Source organism: Saimiri boliviensis, chromosome 15, assembly GCF_048565385.1.
Source record: "Saimiri boliviensis isolate mSaiBol1 chromosome 15, mSaiBol1.pri, whole genome shotgun sequence".
Lineage (NCBI taxonomy): Eukaryota > Metazoa > Chordata > Mammalia > Primates > Cebidae > Saimiri > Saimiri boliviensis.
In genome coordinates this window covers 29895189-29917531 of record NC_133463.1, presented here as the reverse complement: position 1 = coordinate 29917531, position 22343 = coordinate 29895189, and the positions used below count along the sequence as shown (strand labels likewise).

General features: G+C 37.5%; 1 protein-coding gene across 2 annotated transcripts in view; it reads left to right on the top strand.

The window, feature by feature from the left end:
• CPQ (carboxypeptidase Q) overlaps nt 1-22343 on the top strand; it is a 471880-nt gene that overhangs the window by 382844 nt on the left and 66693 nt on the right. Inside the window, exons 7-8 of one of the 2 annotated variants that reach the window (XM_074386832.1) lie at nt 8157-8358; nt 9061-9724. In XM_074386832.1, coding sequence (XP_074242933.1) covers nt 8157-8358; nt 9061-9095 — 237 coding nt within the window. In that variant the 3' untranslated portion in view covers nt 9096-9724. Of the gene's footprint in view, nt 1-8156; nt 8359-9060; nt 9725-22343 lie in introns of those variants that run through there. The other variant, XM_010349382.3, reaches the window with a different exon arrangement.

The window sequence follows — 22343 nt, the reverse complement described above, 5'->3', positions numbered from 1 at the left end:
CCAAACAGCACATATTCTCATTCATAAGTGGGTGCTGAACAATGAGAACACATGGACACAGGGAGGGGAACATCACACACCAGGACCTGTTGTGGGGGTGGGAGAGCTAGGGGAGGGATAGCATGGGGTCAGGGGATTGGGGAGGGATAACATTATGAGAAAACCTAATGTAGATGATGGGGAGATGGATGCAGCAAACCACCATGTCGTGTGTATATCTATGTAACCATCCTGCACTATCTGCACATGTACCCCAGAACTTAGAATTAATAAAAAACAACAAAGAAAAGAAATATATGTATGTACATGTATATGCACTATATAAACACATATTCTATGGATATTTAGATTTGTTTTGAGATGTTCACATATATGTGTGTATATGTGTGTGTGTGTAGTATGTGTGTATGTGTATTTCTCTGTATATGAGCAAAATATCCTTGAAAAAATACATAAGCTGTTTAGAAAGTTATATCTGAGAAGGGGAATTCGAGTCCCTAGCGGATAAAGGTGGTAGTTTATTGTTGTGGTTAGGTATCCTTTTGTACTTTTTAAATGTTGACCCATGTAAGTATATCGCTGATTCTTTTAAAATATACACATAAAAAAATTTAAAAATAATTCTTTTATTAAAAAAACAATAAACACACCTTTATTCTTTATGTGTTAGCTTATTTACCATGTCACAGTGTTAAAGGAGGAGGGTCAAATGAAGGAAAGGTTCTTTTTGCAGGCAATTTAGTTGTTACCTTTTGAACCCGAAGAAGAATAGTAGTGTGGTGGGTATAACAGGAAAGACTGACAGATAACTTGTTATAAGAAGGGATTGAGAGGGATAGAAAATGACAAAGGCAGGGGAGTCTGCTCATATAAAGCCAGCTGTGTTGGAGATTGCTCGTCTACAACTGCATACTGAAATGAATATGAAAGCACTAACATGAAACACTTGACCAACATATAGTATATTAAAGCAATCAAAATTTTATTGTGAGCTCTTGAGTTCCACTGCTTCTGTTATCATTATATTGCTTCAACACAAAAGAATAAAATTAGAAGCTGAGGTAGATATTAATTTGGTATGTAAGCCTTTTTTAAAGTCTATCTGCTGAATACCATGGATATTGCATTCTTTTTTTCCTAAAAGCATATCAAATGCAGTCAGATTTGCTATGTAATATAAATAAAATCACTCTTTTAGCTAATGTTTATGCCATATTTTTAGCCTTCTGGCTCACTGTTATTATCATAGTGTCATTTATGCAGGGATCATGTGTTTTTGGTAAGTTTAAGGGTTATTCACAGACATTAACAAGCATGAGAGGAGAATTCACTAAGATCTATAGTGCTTCAAATGATATTGTAAACATTGGACTGTCTGAAAACATAGGTTTGTCTCACAACAGAATACCTCTGAGCACACACACAGAATGATAGGTCTGGAAAGGGATCTCCAGTACCTTTTCATTCTGTTACTGTCTCTGGGTACAACGGTGGCTAAGTGTCTGCAATTTTGGTACTAATGTAACTTAAGCAAGACTGCCCATTTCCCAAGCTGCAGCCAGTTGAGCTATCAAATAAAATAACTTACATCATCATACCTTTCCTGGCTCTCCCTTGGGTGCCCAACACTATTCAAAACTGAGTGCTGGAGACTGATAGTAAAGGTCAAAAGCAACAGTCTGAACTTCAGGTAGATCTGACCAGAAAGTAAAGGCTATCTTTTTACTTTCCACAGCAGGAGAACCTTCTTTACCTGTCATCCAATCATGTTAGTTGTTTGAGTTGAAGCTCTGTAAAAACACCAGCTTCATCCACAGAATCTGGGAATTCCAGGATCACTGGCAGGATTGCAAAACAGGATTGTAGTAACTCAGTGCACACACCGTCAGATGATTTCCTTCTGAGAACTTGTTTGGGCCTACCACCTGACCAAACAGCATCATCACTGTTATCTGTAAAATATTTACATTTGCAGGGCAAGAGAGAGGTACTAAAGTTGATTGCCCTGTGTCAGTGTGGAATTTACTTCTTTGAAGAATAAATCAAGGAGGCTACATGATTAATTCAAATGGGAGTCTCTTTCCTTTTCACTTGCTCTTGGGACTACAATGTCACTTTAAGTCAAAATCAAAGACATGTTTAGAAACACGAAAAAATACGTTTATTTTTCCATGGTTTTCTCATAGCTTATTTTCTCTAGGTTATGAGAAAATAAAAAACTTTTAAACAAAGAAGCAGCCAAATTTGGAGAGAGAAGAGATATTATTAAACTTGGATCTATATTCCTGAAAAATAGCCTAGAATTTTATAAAAGCAAAAAACACAAACATCATCCTGTGTTTTTATTAGGAAGTAAGTATTTTAAAACATGCATATGTATTTTAAACACTTTCCTTCTTTTGAATCTTGCATTGCATCCAAAGAATGCTAACGGTTACCAAATTGTTCTTTGGCAGAGTAGCCTGACCCTTTAAAAAAAAAAAAAAAAAAAAAAGGAAGAGAGTGTTATAGCATGTGATTGTAGCACAAGACAAAATTATAAATCCTCAACCCTGAGCAGATATTAACTAATCCTATGATCTGACCCTAAGAGGTTACCTTGGAGCATTCCTGTCCATTGCATTATGTATATTACATGGTAATAAATGACAGTTTTCATGGCTCCCAATAAAGAGTTGCTTTTCCTTATTTAGAGGACAAAGTAGGGGGTTTACAGACAATATCCGAATTATCATTGAGCTGCTCAGCCTCCTCATCTATGTGCCTCAGCTTGCTCAATCTGTGCTGGTTATCTCAGCGATAAAGCATTCAGCCTCTAGAAGTTGGTTTCTTCCTACACCCTATAAACAAGAGGATGAATATCTTGTTACGTATGCTAAAATAGGTTGGGTGAAATAAGCATTACTCTGCTCCCTGTCACTAGCTATAATCAGCTTTTCAAATCTACACTGAGTGTGTCCCCACACATAGCACACTAAGGAATAAGGATGTTTGTGACAACATATCCCTGAGAAGCAGCAGTTCTAACGGCCTAGTGACCCAGGTATTCATTCCAGTTTCTTTGTGCAGAGACATTTTCCCAACTCCTTCACCATGTGCTAACAATTAGATAATGACTCCATAAATGTAGAGAAAAAGCAGTGTCATGGATGGTGGGTGGTTTGTTTTCTTAGTTCTTTATTGAAAACATATGGAGATGTTTATATATAAATAGAAAACAATAGAATGCTGCCATCATGTAAGCAGCAACTGAAAAAATCCTGCATGAATAGAAATCAAACATTTCTATACCTATGCCAGAATTCTGGTTTACTGGTGTCTACACATCCTGTCTTATTTGGCTTGAAAAGATGTTTTATTATTTTAGGCTTTTTATTTCTAGTTGGAAAGAAATTGTGGAGCAAGAGATTTTTGTTTTTGTTTTCATTTCTATCTTTGCTTAAATTACTTTGTTAGCAGGAACAGTAACTTCTGTCCAAGTATACCTTATGTTACGATCATGAAAAAGAGTTTTTACTCTATATATTTAACTACATTCTTTGTATTTCTAAATTAAAAGTGAATACTCGTGGCCTGTCAGAAGTGACTTTCAGGAGACCCAGCAGTGGAGAGGTTGAGAGCACAGCTTAGCAGGTAGAATCAGTGCTCTCAACTGCTTAGGAGGTGGAAGGAATTCCTCCGGGTTAGAATTCTAGCTGCACTACTTAACTAGCTAGGTAATCATGGGAAAGTTAATCAACCTGACTAAACTTCAGTTACTTAATCTGTAAAATGAGAAATATAAGAGCACTTATATAATGATTGTACACACTCACCAGATGAGCTGTAAGACGTTACACATAGTGTCTGGCTCGTAGGAAACATCACAGAAATGCTGCCTACCATCATTGTAATCAGCTAACAGAAGAGCTTATATTGGGACCATCCTTGAAAATCTGAGAAGTGTTGATGCCCAGTGCCAAAAACATAACAACAGTTACGCTACTGTTTACCAAGTGCTACTTATGTCCCAGGCTTTACAATGTACTGTTTTTGACAATTCCATGAACTGGGTACCATTATCATCCCATTACAGCTAAAGATTGGTTGATACGTGGGTCACACCCAGTCTGGATCATTCAGAAGCCCACACTCTTGATTTCCTGCTACATATATAGCCTAGGGCACTTTGAAACCTTCTTTATTTACACTATTCTCTGTGTTCTCGTCAACATCCTGTGACATTGCACAATGGCATTCACAAACTGTGAAGTCCTCTTTCCCTAGGACATCTGTTCATTTGCAGTTAAAGAAGACCAGGAAGCACTTAATGAACACGTTATTAAAAACCCTGGTTTTCAATTCATGCAATCACTTTCACTTTGGTCTATAAAGGCCTTTTCTTCAAAGGTGCTTGAAGCTTCATATGGACAGGCTCATTATTTAAGCGTTTGCCCCACCCTACAGATGCAGAACCCAAGTACCAAGGTAACATGACTTGGGGACAGAGGAAGAGGCCATTCACCCACCTTGGTAGTCCAGTGTATCACTTAATGAGTCAGGAATACAACAGACTGGGCCCAGGGCATTGTCCAACTCACCAGGCTGCTCATTAACGTTGGGCCACAAACATTAATGTTTGTGTAATAGCCAAACTAGCTCCACTTTTTAAAAATTTATTTTAAGTTCAGGGGTACATGTGCAGGTTTGTTACATAGGGAAACTTGCATCATGAGAGTTTGTTGTACAGATTATTTCCTCTCCTAGGTATTAAGCCTAGTAGCCATTTGTTATATTTCCTGATCCTCTCTCTCCTTCCACCGTCCACACTCTGGTAGGTCCCAGTGTGTGCTGTTCCCCTCTATCTGTCCATGTGTTCTCACCATTTAACTCCCACTTATAAGTGAGAACATGCGGTGTTCAGTTTTCCATTTCTGCATTAGTTTGCTAATGGCCTCCAGCTCCATCCATGTCCCTGCAAAGGACATGATCTCATTATTTTTGTGGTTGAATAAGATTTCATGGTGTATATGTACCACATTTCCTTTATCCAGTCTATCACTGATGGGCATTTAGGTTGATTCCATGTCTTTACTATTGTGAATAGTGCTGCAGTGTTCATACACATGCATGTTTCTTTATGATATCGAATGATTTATATTTCCCTTTTACTGGTATATACTCAGTAATGGGGTTGCTGGGTTGAATGATAATTCTGTCTCTAGGTCTCTCAGGAGTCACCATACTGCTTTCCACAATGGTTGAACTAATGTATACTCCCATCAACATTGTATAAGTGTTCCCTTTTCTCCTCAACCTTGCCAGCATGTATTTTTTTAGTTTTTAATAAAAGCCACTCTGACTGGTATGAGCATTTCTCTAATGATCAGTGATACTGCACTTTTTTTCATATGCTTCTTGGCCACATGTATGTCTTCTTTAGAGAAGCATCTGTTCATATCCTTTGCCCACGTTTTAATGGGGTTGTTTTTCTCTTGTAAATTTGTTTAGGTTCCTTACAGATGCTGGATATTAAAACTTTGTCAGATGCATAGTTTTGCAAAAATGTTCTCCCATTCTGTAGGTTGTCTGTTTACTCTGTTGATAGTTTCTTTTGCTGTACAGAAACTCAGTTTAATCAGGTTCCACCTGTCAATTTTTGCTTTTGTTACGATTGCTTTTGGCATCTTTGTCATGAAATCTTTTCTAGTTCCTATGACCAGAATGGTATGCCTAGGTTGTCTTCTGGGTTTTTATAGTTTGGGGCTTCACATTTAAGTCTTTAATCAATCTTTAGTTGATTTTTGTATATGGTCTAAAGAAGAGGTCCAGTGTCAACTTCTGCATATGGCTACTCAGTTATCCCAGCATCCTTTATTAAATGCGGAGCTCTTTCCCCATTGCTTTTGTCAGCTTTGTAGAAGATCAGATGTTTGTAGGTGTGCAGTCTTATTTCTGGGCTCTCTCTACTCTGTTCCATTGGTCTATGTGTCTACTTTTGTACCAGTACCATGCTGTTTTGGTTATTGTAGCCCTGTAGTATAATTTGAAGTTGGGTAATGTAATGCCTCCCGCTTTGTTCTTTTTGCTTAGAATTGCCTTGGCTATTGGGGCTCTTTTTGAGTTCATTATGAATTTAAAATAGTTTTTTCTAGTTCAGTGAAAAATGTCACTGGTACTTTGACAAGAACAGCATTGAATCTGTAAATTGATTTGGGCAATATAGCCATTTTAATGATACTGATTCTTCCTATCCATGTAGCTCCAATTTTAACCTGCATAGTACACGATTAGGAGTACTCTGCCTGATTTTCTTGTTGGAAGAGTGGGATCTGCCTGCAATATGGTAACCCACACAAACAAAACGGCTTGATTCTGTTTTCATTTGCAAAATATATTGTGAATGTTTTTTTCTCCTTTTTGCAGGAGAATTTTTTTTCTCCTTTTTGCAGTTTAGGGTTGTGGGTATGGTGGGGCATACAAGGGAAGAGGCTTAGGACTGCCAAATTACTTGTCAACCTGCTGACTTAGCATCAATGTACTAGTTAAATTAGTCCTGAATGTAAGATATTAATGCAAATATTTTGCATATTATTAGCTTTAATGATGTTACCATAATGCAATGGCCACAGCTGAAAGCCGAGGTGACACTTTTTATTATAAATTCCTTGGGTCTTTCACTGAAAATCACCATGAAGACAAATCCCTTAGAAGTGAGAGTGGAAATATGAGCAGACCTCTACATCATTAATCTTCTCATCATTAATAACAAAAAGTGTTGGTGTCCCAGGGCCCTGCATTCAGTAAATTCTGGCAACATCTTCTTTTAGAACCTGTCCTACTCTTGCCTTTGTAAATACAGTACACTTTGAGAGCAAAAGATTAGGCAATCATTATAAAATGGAATCTTTTTTATTTAAAAAAAAATACTATGTAATCCTCAAATTGTTATGTAAGTGGGAAATCACTCTAAATGCAGAACAAGTATTGCTTACTCTCCAGTGCTATGCTAGTGATGGTAGTGTGGAGTCTTGGAAAGCAGAGAGTTTCAGAGCCAGCTCTACCACTTGCCACCTGTATGACATTGAGCAAATCACTTGACCTCTCTGATTGTCAGATCCTTTCCTATAAAACAGCAACATCAATAATGCTGCTTTGTCTATTTTATGAGTTGCCAAAGAACACTAAAGGAGATTGCAAATGTGAAAGCTCTCTGGACGCAATGTACAAATGTTACTATTGATTTTTTACTAGGTGAGTAATGAGGAATGAGTAGCAGTGTTTGTCCAAGGATAGCTTGGGAATAAGTTAACCAAGGTGGCAGTTGGTAAGTCTTGAAGATGTGGCTGGCTCCTGGGAAACAGAGGAGCTGGCCAGTTTGAAGGGTCTTTAAGTTGCAAGTTTTAGGGCCTGGTAGCAATTTAACTGTGCAAACTGTCAAGAGCCTATTATATTCTAAGCTCGTGCCGTGACAATATTGGCTACATGAAATCACTGTGTGCTTTCTTACCAGACTTTATTTGGAAAGAGTCAGGCTAGTGGCCTGGCAGAGTTGCCTGGAATTAGAGTGCTGTGGTTTTACACGAGGGAAAGCAGTGTTTCAAGCCTTGTTTTATTACCTTCCTCCCTGAGGATTCAACAGATGTAGCAACAACAAAATCAGAAACCCAAGACAAACCTGTTAGCTTGATGCTTTTAAAAAAGCTTTGGTAGAACTCACAATTAAGACAAGATAGAATATCTATTTAGAGGGAAGAGGTGCAAAGAAGTAAGTTCACAGAGCATACCTTCTTTTGTCTGAGCATGGCTAACTATCTGGAGATCCCTGCCATATAGGAGGAATTGTATACTGAAACACAGTGAACACTTAAGGAAATTAAGAATATTATTGCTAGTAGAAATAATTGAACAACTTTAATATGGGGCTTTATATTTCCCTTCATTATATTTTTTGAGTCCTTTCAAGCTAACTCTTGAGTTTAGCAAATTCTAGACTGAGTAATTGTGCATCTCAGAATAGTTAGATAATATATAGACCAGACCGTAAGTCAGGCACAGAAACATGCCTTGGCACAGCCATGAAAAGGTAAAGTATTTGGTAACTGTTGTTTGATAGTTTCCAAGGAGAAAGCACAGAAGCAGCAGATAAAAACCAAGCAATTTTCTTTTGTGTTTAGGTAAATGTTTCCAACTACAGTCTGGTGATGGAGTCTGATGCGGGAACCTTCTTACCTACTGGACTGCAGTTCACTGGCAGTGAAAAGGCCAGGGCCATCATGGAGGAGGTCATGAGCCTGCTGCAGCCCCTTAATATCACTCAGGTCCTGAGCCATGGAGAAGGGACAGACATCAATTTTTGGATCCAAGCTGGAGTACCTGGTAAGACCAAAAGATGAAGTTGTGTTCCTCATATATTGCCAAAAATTTAAAATAAAATTTCTATTCTAATAGAGCACAGTGGATACTGGTAGGCCAGGTTGTGCATGGAAACCTTAAGCTTTTGTCTACAAGTTATAATCTGATGATTTCCAAAACTGGGATAATAGTCCTCACCTCATATTTGTTTACCCATCTGTATCCCTCTACTGCTAAATTATAAGCTCCTGACTCCGAGATTCTGATTTAGTCATTCTGGAATTGGGCCTAAAAATCCATTGTTTCATTTTGTTTTTTTTTTTAGGAGGTATCTTTAGTGATTATAGCACAAATGATCTCATAACCAAATTTGAGAACTAGAGTAGAAGGAAGGTGTTACTACGAATATCCTTCTGGAAAAACTTCCCTGATCCAAATAATTCTCTGTTTAAATACTGTGGTATCTGAAATTTTACCATTAGAGATGAATTCCTTGAGGGTGGGTTACTTCCTGTTAATCATGTTTTACCTTAATGCATGTGCAAGAGGTTGGGCATAAGCTAATTTACCCTGAGCAATTATTTACCATGTGAATATCCTGAAGAGAAGTCCTAAGTACCTGGGAACAGGGATGAAATTATGAAATGGGAGTTCATATGAGGAGGTTACTTACAGGAATAGAAGCTGTAATAGTCTTTTTTTTTTTTTTTTTTTTTTTTGAGACAGGGTTTTACTGTGTTACCTGGGCTGGAGTGCAGTGACATGATCGCAGCTCGTTGCAACCTCCACCTCCAGACTCAAGCAATCTTCCTGTTTCAGCCACCCAAGTAGCTGGGACTGTGAGTGTGCACCACCACCCCTGGCTGATTTTTGTATTTTTCGTAGAGACAGAGTTTTGTCATGTTGCCCAGGCTAGTCTCGAACTCCTGGGCTCAAATGATATGCCTGCCTTGGCCTCCCAAAGTGCTGGGATTACAGGCGTTAGCCACCATGCCTGGCCTCTGGAACAATCTTAAAGAAGACAAATTTTTACTACTTCACAAAGTTGCCTAAGCCTGGCCATAGAAAAAGTTTATTGATATTAAGTGTTTGTGACCCAAGGTTGTTCCCTCAACACGATTATATTCATAATCCAAAAAAATGTTAGATTCGTCTGAAAATTTTTCTGTATTTGCACTATACAAATAGGAAGCCCAACCTTTGAACGCTTTTAACGTTGCTGTTTTCAGAACTATTTCTATGGCTACAAACATTTCTGAGATACTAAAACAGTGTCTCGGCCGGGCGTGGTGGCTCAAGCCTGTGGTCCCAGCACTTTGGGAGGCCTAGGCGGGTGGATCACGAGGTCAAGAGATCGAGACCATCCTGGTCAACATGGTGAAACCCCGTCTCTACTAAAAATACAAAAAATTAGCTGGGCATGGTGGTGCGTGCCTGTAATCCCAGCTACTCAGGAGGCTGAGGCAGGAGAATTGCCTGAACCCAGGAGGCGGAGGTTGCGGTGATCCGAGATCGCGCCATTGCACTCCAGCCTGGGTAACAAGGGCGAAACTCTGTCTCAAAAAAAAAAAAAAAAACAGTGTCTCTAGACCTACTCCACTCTAGCTTTATTTTTTCCAGACTGCAAAGTAGGTTTTACCAATAGTTACATACTATATAGATTTAAGATTTTTAAAAAGTTTATTCTTGGAGACTGTAGATTTTTAAGGCATATTTTAAGTTTTAACTTTTATAATAATTTTTCATAACTAAAAATAAAAGGAGCCTTTCTTTTTATTCTAATACAAAGACCCAAATTCTTTCCCTTTGTTCTGTGTATATTTTAACATACTTTGGAATTTCTTAAAGCAACATTTCCATTCACAATGCTGTACCTCTCTGGACAGATCCAGTACTATCTACATATGTGTTATTGATAAACATGATCTAAATGTAGGGGAGAGAGTCTGCCCTTTCAGTTATATAGAATCATTTGTATGAATTTTTAGATGTTTTGTGAGACTGAAATTTTTCAACAGGAACTTCTTAAAATTTGAGAAGCTCTGAATAAGCTTCTGTGTAGTTGCTGTGAGACTGGGTGAGTGAGCATGTAGACTGGGGTGCTCAAAGGTGAGGTGAGGAACTGAAACCTAAGACAGAATTGGGAACAAAACTTGTCCCTCCCCCTCCCAGGTATTTCTTGCCATGTATTTGATCATGGAGACTTGGCTCTAGCTTTATTCTTCCACAAGTAAATGTTGCATAAGAATGATCCTGTTTGGAGTTATCAGGTTAATTTGATTCTTTTCCCCCTAAAATAAGGAAGTGTTTTCTGTCTTTGCCATGGTAAGGTGAGGTCAGGTTTGATTTCTACCTAATAGAGTGCAGTGGGGAGACTGAGCCAATTATGGATGCATAAGAATTAATAAGAACTGGGCACAGCGGCTCATGCCTGTAATCCCAGCACTTTGGGAGGCCAAGATGGGTGGATAACTTGAGGTTAGGAATTCGAGATCAGCCTGACCAACATAGTAAAACCCCATCTCTCCTAAAAACATACAGAATTAGCCGAGTGTTGTGGTGCACACCTGTAATCCCAGCTAACTGAGAGGCTGAGACAGGAGAATCAGTTCAACCCAAGAGGCAGAGGTTCCAGTGAACCAAGATCATGCCGTTGTACTCCAGCCTGGGCAACAAGAGCAAAACTCTGTCTCAAATATAAAATAAAATAAAATAAAATATTTAATAAGAGTTATAATGTACTGAACTCCTGCTATGTAGGAAGTACTCAGGCTTTTTGTAAACACCGTTTTATCTATACAACCATCCTATGAAGGAGGTACAATTTTCCCTATTTTGCAGATGAATAAACAGACTCAGAAGGGTTAAATGACTTGCCTAAGACTATACTGCCCTTAGGGCAGAAGTCACCCTGAGAACAGGCCACTTTGGCTTCAAGGCTGGTGGCCCTTTTCTCACAATATGCAACAACACAGGGGAGTCTGGAATGCTGAGAAGGCTCCAGATCTCTGGCAGTGTCTAAAATGTTTATCTTACTCAGCTCTTGCTTATGCAAAGGATTTCAGTCCATTCCTGCTCCACGAGGATTTACCCCTGGGAGAAAGGAGTTTGTTATTGTAAATAACTACTTATTTCTTCTCACATTCTTTGTTTTACTCCCTTCTTTACCTCTGAAAGATCAGAAAAGTTAACATAAAGTCAGTAGCTCATTTAGATGACAATAAATGCTTCCTGGAATTCTGTTTTATTTCCTTCAGAGTATTATAAGACAGAACCAAATTACTGCTGTCTTCCTTTTATTACTTTTGAGTTATCCTTTGATATTTCAAATTTGGGCTGTTCCTGGAAAAAACAATAATACTGCTTATAACTCTTGTTACCTATTGAAAATTTCAGAAACTTCACTGTGCACAGTGGCTTTCCCCTATAATCCCAGCACTTTGGGAGGCTGCAAGGTGGGAGAATTGCTTGAGGCCAGGAGTTTAAGACCAGCCTGGGGAACACACGAGAACCCCATTCGTTAAAAATTTAAAAAAAGAAAAGAAAGAAAGAAAAAGATGAAGAACCATAATTCAGTTATTCATCTTTTTTCTAAAAGATTAAGTTGAATTTGTCTGAAAAAGAAAATAAAAATATATCAGTCATGTCAATCATGTGCTCTCTATTTGTGAAGGCCTAACTTAAGGCTAAGGGTAGGATTCTAAATACTAATTGTCATTTAAATAACTGCTCACCTAACTTCTGAAAAATTAATGATATGTTATTTCTAAACTCCATCTTTTTTTCTTTTCTTCTTTCATTGATTCAATAAACACTTACTGAGTCCCTACCATGTTGTAAGCCTATTAAATTTCTATAATTTGAGGTGACTGTATGATGACAAGACCCAATGTTCCATGTATACTATATACCAAAATACTGATAGAATTAAGTATCCAACACGCAGATAGAATTAAAATTCAACATTGTTTTCATTAATTATAGAAGACAAAATGATCAATTTACAATATGGCCATCTTTGGGAAAGAAAAGATGATATTCTTTACCCATCTAGATGATATCTATAATGGACAGAATAACTATTAACATAAATATAAGGCTTTGGGGGGGGAAAGATTTTTAAAAAAAAAAGTATCTTGGATGTACTTTCTGCATAAACTCTTTGTTCTAGATCTTCAGATGCCAGCCTTCTCCCATTTCCATCTCCTTCCATATTCCTATTCTTTCTCTCCAAATCTTCATGCTCCTTAAGGCTCATTCTGTATTCATCAGTGTTCATGAATCCTTCCTGAGTCCATAGTGCTCTATTGCTTTTCCAAGTTTCTAACACACTTCAAGTCTTTATCCCACAACCTGGCATGTGAATTACATACCATGATATTATTCTTGGAGCACTGGGAATGTATGTGCATCCTGCCGCCTATATGCAGTAATTAGTTCTTTAAGGTTAAGGTCAATAATTTCTACTTCTTTCCCTACTCTATAGCTGTCAGTTTAATTTGGGGAAACATTTAAAGTCTTATAAATCTGATTTAGAAAAAACGAAAACATTGAAATAATTATTTCCTAGACAAGCTGTTGGATCCTTCAGTTTAAGAATGTGGAGAAAATAAAGGATACTAAGAAAAGAGCCAAAAAAGTGTAAAAAATATTGGGAGAATGATTTAAATTGGGAAGATTAGAGCAATAAGGATTATCTCTCTTTAAGGCACAAAGACTAAGAGAAGACATATCTTCTTCCAGTACTTTAGTGATTCTCACACATAAAATGGTGAACTGCTATTCCCTGACAATTTGAAAGACAATACAAGAAATGACTTAAAGTGACCTAAGAGGGATTTAAGCTAGTCTCTATTCACTCCAGATAGTAGAGAGGCTTTAAATCTCAAGTTTTTGCCTGATTCTCCAATTATGAGCTCCGGGTTAGAATGAAAGGAGTCTATTTCATTGTGAGTATGTCACCAATGAGGTACAATCCATGGTTCTTAGATGTCCCTAAGTGCATCCTTCTTGAATATATTTCTTCTTTAGAAACTCTTTCACAAAATGTACATTAATGAAAAAAAATTAAATACCCTCTTACTGCGACCTGAGAGAATGTACTGACTCTTACTCTATATCTGCCAATAAGAGTTTACTCCTCTGCTTCAGAATCTGAAATTCAACTTTTTGTTGTTGTGTTGTTGTTGTTGTTAGTGTGGTGGCTTGTGGTAGACAGTATATTGGAAAGAGTTAGAGGACTCGAGTGTGTATTCTGGCTTCAAAACTTCTAACTATGGGGGCAAATGATGTAATTTTTCTAAGCCTCATTCATTATTAAGCATCCTTATTAATCAATTATTGTATGGCACTGAAGAATCAGTAGTAAAAAAAAGACGGATAAGATTCATACCCTCAGAGACAACACAGACTAGTAGTGAGACTTGGTTACTTCGTCTGCAAAATAGGTATGGTAACATATGAGTCATTATTTCCTTTTTTTTTAATTGCATTTTAGGTTTGGGGGTACATGTGAAGAACATGCAAGATTGTTGCATAGGTACACACATGGCAGTGTGATGAGTCATTATTTCTACCAGGCCTCCACATATGTTCTCTTCCCTCTCAGTCCCCTGTCTCATTAGCAGGCACCAGAATCCAGAAACCTCAAAAGCATCCAGTATGTAAAGCCAAATGTTTACAAGTCCTGTTTACTCCAAATCCCTCCTATTTCTTAAACCATTCCCTCCTCTCCACCCTACAGACTTTGTCTCCCTAAAACTCACTGATTCCTACAGCAATAGTAATATCCCAACCTGTATTTTTAATCCTCTTTCATGTAATTGGCTCACTGCTTCCAGAGTGAACTTTCTAAAGTGAGAATCAGTATATCAACTGGGATATTATTGGCTGCAAAATAAAACAAGACCCATTCAGAATGGGAGTAAGGGGATGATGTTTTCTAATGCACCTACAAAGAACTTTGGAGCAAGTGTTACAGAGTGCATAATTTGGCTGTTTGACCACATCAGAGACCTTGGTTCTTTACATCTTTCCATGTTGCTATTCTTGGAATGTAGACTTTTGTCTTCAGGCTTGTTCCTTTGTGTCCTAGGATGGCTGCAGTTGCTCTAAGCAGCACATTCTCATACATGGTGCAGTAGTGGAAGAGAGAATGTCTGTAATGGATATCCCTTTTGAAGAGTGAGGAAATGTTTTCTAGAAGCCCTAAAACGAGTTTCTTAAACTCCATATTATTGGCCAAAATTGTGACATATGTCTATTGGCTAAATCATGCAGTGGTGATAAAGTGGAATTAAGTAGATTGGCTTATACCGATCAAATTTTACTTCCTAGGCATAGGGTGGGGCCCAGTATTCACTGAGAAACAGCATCCTGAGAAGCTGTGTGAGAAAAATTGAGATTCTTTATGGAAAATATGATGATTTCTATTGGGTAAATAATTAAAAGCAACTGCAATATCTGATCATCTCTGCTCTTTGCTTCCAATCCTCCAGGTCTCCCTGCTGTCTCCAGAGTGTTATGTATAATTAAAGTGCTCACCAAGTATGGCATTCAAGGCCCAAAATCTCAAAAATCACCACTAAACAACTTCCTCATGTAACCAAACACCACCTGTTCCCCAATAACCTATGGAAAAATTTTTTTAAAGTAATTAAAAAAAAAAAAAGAAATCAAGGGCATCCAAATCAGTAAAGAGGAAGTCAAACTGTTTGCTAATGATATGATCATATACCTAGAAAACCCTAAAGACTCCTGCATTCCTTTCCATCATCTCTCAGTCATACAAATCTAATTGAAGTTCCTGGCACACCCTGCTGCTCTCATACTTCCTTGCCACTGGACTTGCTCTATTCTATCTTTATCACCTTTAATTTCTACTCACTCATGATGCAGCTTCTTGTTCTCCTTCTCAAGCCTCTACAATCTGCTATAGTCTGAGTAAATGTCCTCTGGGTATGCTCCTACAATGCCCTGTGTTCAACACTCCTAATACTTTGTTCTTATAATTGTGATCAGTTAGTTGTTAATTCCTCAGAATTCTCAGTCCCTAGAAGTGCCTGGCCCGCAACGAAATGTCCATGACTCAAATGCTGAGTAAGCAGGATCCCTGTTTGTAGGAAGAGTAAGATAATGCCAGTGAGGTTTATTAACTGTAAATGCAAGACACAACTGTAAATTATGATTACTTAAGTAATAACATCACTCATTGAGCTGCCCTCTTTCCTTACATGTTGTATTGTTTTAAAAATCATACTTTAATTTCTTTCATCTTTTCTATAATAGTTCAGACTCCACATTGAAGTACCAAATACTCAGATTACTCAGAATTTTACATATTTTCCATCTTGCTTATTTCTGCCCAATACCTCATATGGCATTAAGCAGAACTAAATTAAAACTTTCCATTTCTACATTTCCAAAGGCCGCCTCTAAAATGTTCTAAGAAAGGAAACATCAGGATACAAGTAGGAATGGTAATATAAAGTAAATTGAAGGTTCAGCCTCTGGACCCGGGACTCCTGCATTTTCCAATTACCAGATGGAATAGTGCAGCCCAGCAGTTTTGTGTCCCCTGATGTCCCTAATTAAAGAGTGCCTCCCTTATGATGAAAACACTCTGTGCAGTGATGTTTGAAGGGCTTGATGCTCCATGGTAAGCAGACTTTACCCTACTGGGAACATGAAAAGGATCCTCTCTGATTTGTGGCTGTAGCCCTCAAGCCTCATTTAAATAGCCAGGGCAGTTTCATTGAATCAAGCATGCGTTGAGTGTCTACTGTAAACCAAGCACTGTTTAGACACTAAAGATAGAGGCTGAAAAAGACTCACCAGGTCTCTGCACTTTTGGGGTTTACATTGTGAGGCAGGGTGGGACATTGGGAGGGTACAGACTACAACAAAGAAATAGATCACGAATAGAGAAAAACATTAGATGTTGATAAGGGCTATACAGAGAATTATAGTAGGTGGTTACTCTTACCTCTTTAATTCAGGTGAGTCAGAGCTCTTGTTATTTACTGACTGCTATTTGCTTGACAGCTGTGTATGACATCCTCATCAATATTGCACTCCTGAAAATTGTTCCACAGAACAGCTTATAAGCTTCTTCTGCTCTTCTCCTTTGCAGTAGATCTGCTTCATGTCAAACAGAAACCACTGGGTATCTTGCCCAAAGCAGACCTGGCTCATGCCTTCTAGGATAATTACCAAGTAGGAGAAGAGCAAATTGTTACACCATTGGGCAGTTAGTCACACATTGCTTTATGAAGTCTCTCCTATTGTTGCCTTGAACTGTTTTTAAAGCACACACTTTAACTTCAAAGTTAATATGCTTTGTACTTAACTGGACTGAGGATGAAGAGACTCTTTTCTTCTTATGTACCCACAACACCCATTATTACTTGGCACATAAACTGTATCCAGTAAATATTTACTGATTAGATATATTGATTTAAAGATGAAAATAAGCTAAGGAACAATAAAAGAAAGTTTTTGTTGTAGTACCAAGATAAATAACACATGCAGAATAACTGCAGGAGCTCACGGGTCAGAAGACAGGCGAGACCTGGAAGAGAGGAGCCTGAGCTGGACATTGAAAGATACGAAAAAATTAGCCAGGCATGGTGGCAGTCACCTGTAATTCCAGCTACTTGGGAGGCTGAGGCAGGAGAATTTCTTGAACCCAGGAGGCAGAGGTTGCAGTGAGCCAGATCACACCATTGCACTGCACCCTGGGCAATAAGAGCAAAATTCGTTGTTGGGGGAAAAAAAAGAAAGCTATATAGTATAAGAATGGACAGAAGAGGGTAAAGAAGGACATTCCTGATGAGAGAATAATATGAACAAGGCAGGTGCCCATGTGGGGCACGGAGAAAAGGAAAGTGACATCACTTTCCTAATTCATCTTGCAGGGCAGTGGGTGATGAGAATAGTTGAGTACCTCTGGGCCAGATGAAGAAGCGTCATAAATGTCAGGTGAAAACTCTCATAGCTGATGCGAAGTTACCTATAATAAAAACAGTGTTTTAGGATGTAACTCCCTAAAGCTTGTGCCTAGAGCATCCAAGTCACACTCAAGTAGTAGGCTCAAAGTGAGAACACTTAAAGGGAACCCAGGAGCTTGAGGAAGTAGCAAAGGGTTCAAAACAATTACTTTAGAAAATCAGATACTAACATGATTTTGCTCCATTTTATGTACTTAATGACTTATAAAACACTATCACTTAAGTTTCTGTACCATTTCCCATACCTTCTAATAACATAACCTAGAAAAGTTTTTCTTCTTTATCTTCCCCTTTTAGGTTCTCAAGATTAGGTCTTCTGAGTTCCCCTTCTTAGGCGGACTTTCCATCAGTTTCACTTTACAGATTCTATAATTTTTCCTTATGTTACACTTTGATCAATGGATAGCTATATTCTATATAAATTATGGAGGATACAAAAATGAGATATGGTCCCTTCTCTTCTGGAGCTCACAATTGAAAACTGATTTTGGTTAGCTTAATAATCATCAAGATAAGAATAAAGATTTCATTACAGAAAACTAAATAAAACTACATTAAAGTTTCTAAGAAAAACATCTAAAATTACTTGAAAGCAAGTGGTGTATAAGGAAGGAGGATCTCAAAATATGTTTTCTCCTTGTCAGCCATGTGAAACTTTTCTCTCCTTGCTTTAACTAATTAGGGAATGTAGAATTTATTTTTACTTCTTTTAATGTATCAGGTGATTTTAAAGTGTGATTTTTAATGCTATTACAAACATTTTCAAACATATACAAAAGTAAAATAATATAATGAACCCTCATGCACCCACCATTTAGCTTAAGGAGTTTTTCACTCATGGTCAGTCCTATTTCATCTACACCCCAGCTAACCTCCTACGCCTGATTTATTTTGAAGCAGATCTCCAAAATCACATCATTTCATATATAAGCATTTTCATTTATATTTCTAAAGGTAAGGACTTATTTTTGTTTACATAACTACAATACTATTATTCTACCTAAAATATTTTACAGTGATTTCTTAATATCATATCCAGTATATGGCCAGTTTTCAACTATTTCCAATTGTCTTTATACTTCTTTAAAAATAGTTTTCTAATGTAAACCAGGATTCCAATAAGGTTCAAACATTGCGTTGGCTGATACGTCCCAAGTTTCTTATAACCCATAGGTTCTACTTTCATCTTTTTTCTTCTTACCACTTACGTGTTACAGATGCCAAGTAATTTGACCTGATTCCATTTCCGTGGCATCATTTGTCATGTTCCCTATCCCTTGTATTTCCTGTGAATTGAGTTAAATCTAGAGGCTTGCTCTGATTTAAGTTTGATTTTTTTAGGGGGGAAGGCTGTGGGCTAAAATACTTTCTAGATGTTGCTGCTCATTTTCATTAGGAATAATGTCTAGTTATCTCCCTTTTTATGACATGAACAGCCTAGATACATTTGAAATTGACCCTTGAACCACAGGGAGTTTAGGGCTGAGCCCTGCACACAAAGATCTGCATATAAATTTTGACTCCCCAAAAACTTAACTACTAATAGCTTGCTGTTGATCAGAAGCCTTTATGATAACACAGTCAATTAATGCATATTTTGTAAATGTATTATATACTGTATTCTTATAATAAAGTAAGCTAGAGAAAACTATTAAGAAAAGCATAAGGAAGAGATACATTTCTAGTACTGTACTGTATTTGTCAATACCATCTGTTTACAAGATGAATTGTCTGAAATGGCAACCATGGTGGCACACCTCAATTTGTGGTACATACCAAGCAATTCCACTTTCTCTTGTAAAGTCCCGACTTCTCTCTACTTCTTGGGAGCACTTCCAAAATCACTAGTTGCACATGAGGCCCATGGTGTTAGTCAAGGTTTACAGTATTGCACTAAATATGTGAGAGCCATAAGGCACCACTTTTTCCTGTGATATGCAATTTACTGAGGAGATGAACTGCTCACATGGAGGTTATTAGAGTCCATAGTATTTTACCAGATACTGGCAATACTTGAGCTCACCACAATAACAACAGGAGGTAGCTATGAAATTACTACAATAGTACAGTATGTACTACTGATAATGTTATGATTTAATACTGCATCTTTGTATTTGTTTACATTTCTCTCGGCTGCAAAGGGAGCCATGTACAATCTGTGTTTGTGTGCATACGTTTTGACAAACTTTCACTTTTTATAATTTGTATATACTTTATGGTAGTAAATGCTAAAGTAAACTAGCATCCACATATATTTATACATTCATAACATACCTTTTTCTTTTTTTAATTTATTTATTATACTTTAAGTTCTGGGCTATATGTGCAGGTTTGTGACATAGGTATACAGGTGCCATGGTGGTTTGCTGCATCCATCCTCCCATCATCTACATTAGGTATTTCTTCTAATGCTGTCCCTCCCCAATCCCCCGACCCCCTGCTATCCCTCCCCTAGACCCCCACCCCCTGAGAGGACATACTTTTCTTTTAATTATTTTCATATTTCCAGACTATGTGGTTCATTGTAGAATTTTTTTTAATTGTCACAAATCTCCAAAAAAAATACTGAAAAAAAAAATTGTAAAAGTGAATCCACACAGTTTAAACTCATGTTGTTCAAAGGTCAACTAGATTAAATTTCAGTATATTCTGAATGATCTATTCTAATCATATCATTCCTTCTTTATTAATTTAAATACATCTACACAAACAGAACTTTCCCCTGATGAACTATTCAGTTACTCTGAGATATTTTTGTATAAGAAGGTAGGATAAATGCCTCTTTCTTTCTTTTTATTGATCTATTTTAAAACTGATATGTTCTTCTACTTGTATCCTCCAGAGATGATTTATTTGATTATTTTTTGTATTGTTATTAAATGATGGATTTAAAATATTTTATGTGTTTCATTCCATTGTAGTAGCTATTTTATTGACACTCAAATTGTTCCATCTTCAGCCACTTGAAACCTCTTTAAGTGGTTCTGAGTCCTTTGGAGATGACCCTCATAGTTGTTGATAACATCCTGGCTTTCTGGTATGACAGAGTGTTTTAGGCTGTCTTGTACATGTCCTAACCTAGATCTGAAATCAGCTATCTCCTCAAAGAATCCAATTTATTTTCCTAGGTTATAGTATTTAGAGGCCACAGTCTGAGCAGTAAGTGTGTGTGTTGCTACTGGCTTGTTCATTGCTTCTAGGTCTTTTCAGCAGACAGAACTAGGAAATACTTATTTTTTTCTCTAAAGACAAATCATATTACTAACTATATGATATTTTCAATTTAAGTTCAAGACTAAAATTGCACTTAACCTCTCGGATGTTACATCTGCATCTTCTTTTTCCCCTGCCCACAATCCTGGCTCTCGGTGGAACAACATAATCATTCATTTGCTTTATCCCACAACACACACGCAGTAGTCTCAGAAGAACAATAGCAACACAATCACCAACAGTAAAATTATTGAAAAGAGTTTCCTGTAGTTCTTTTTGTTTTTAGTATGTATGTTCTACTAGAAACGTACAAATTTCTGTTAATCTATGATGCATATTACTCTTCCATTTCTCTCCCTCCCTCTCTCTTTTTTAGAGATGGGCTCTCACCCAGGCTGGAATGCAGTACTCCAATCATAGCTCACTGCAACCTCAAACTCCCGTGCTCAAGCAATCTTTCTATCTCAGCCTTCCAAGTAGCTTGGACTATAGGCTGGTACCATCATGCCCAGCTAATTTTTTTTTATTTTTATTTTTGGAAATGAAGTCTCACTATGTTGCCCAGGCTGGTCTTGAATTCCTGGGCTCAAGCAGTCCTCCCACCTCAGCCGCCCAAAGTGCTGAGATTATAAGCAGGGGCCACTGCACCTGGCCATTTTTCTTATTTTTGTTTTAAAACCTCCACTATTGATTTCTAAAACACTTAACTGCTTATTTTCTAATTTTTTTATAATGTGGGAAAGAGATTATGAGTAGGAATCATTATATGATTTATGAATTGCCTTGGAGTGTCATAGTTCGATTCTCAAGATACTATTGCCTGTTCTTTCTTCTTAGATCTGACTCAATTTCACAATTTCATTCACTCATTCATTTAAGAAATCCAAGTAAATGCCATGAAGCAATTAGAAAAGAGGCTTAAGGAGAGAATTTAACATATATTGGTTGTCTACTATGTGTCAAAATTACGATATGGGCTTATATCTTAATTTCGTAAGAACATTTTGAAGTAGGAATTGTTATTATGTAACAAATTTTCAGATGAAGCAGTTGGGACTCAGGGAGTTTCCTTTGCCCAAAGTCACAGAGATATTAAGTAGAGAAGCTAGAATAAACATATACAGTCTGTTTTACTCCTAAGTCATGTAGAAGGTGCAGTCCTGTCCTTAAGGAGTTAATGGAGGGTTGAGACCCAGGCATAACAAAGTACAATAGGAATTCAGGCCAAAAGAAAGGCATTAAACTGCCAGGGCATCACGAAGAGGTGGCATTTCACCTGATTTTCAGGAAATAATAAAATATATTGGATATAGAGGGAGTGCATTCCATGTCAGAAACTGGAGTTGAGCAACATTCTGTAGGTAAGAAAGTGTAAGGGATACTTAAAATGATAAGCAGTCTGATTGGACCAAAGTTTAGGTTAATATAGAGAAATAGGAAATTAAAAGGGTTGCATGTAACCTCAGTTGGGATCTGAAGGTCATTCTGAGGATTCAGGACAGCTAGAAACTTTGGAAGGTTTGGGCAGGAGTAAAATATGATAGGGCACAATCCTAGCCACTGGGGGTCTCCTGCTAACCCAGATCCTCACCCTTCGAGGGACTCGAGACAAGACCCACTTTCATAGATCCATAAGTCTTGCTGATTGACTGCATGTCTTCTAGCAATTTCCTGGTAAAACTGCATTTTCTTTGATATTTGCCTACTGGAAAACATCAAAACATGTTGCCAAATGAAGACTTGCAGTTGGAGAGAGATGGAGTAGCCCCACAAAGCATTGTACTGTAA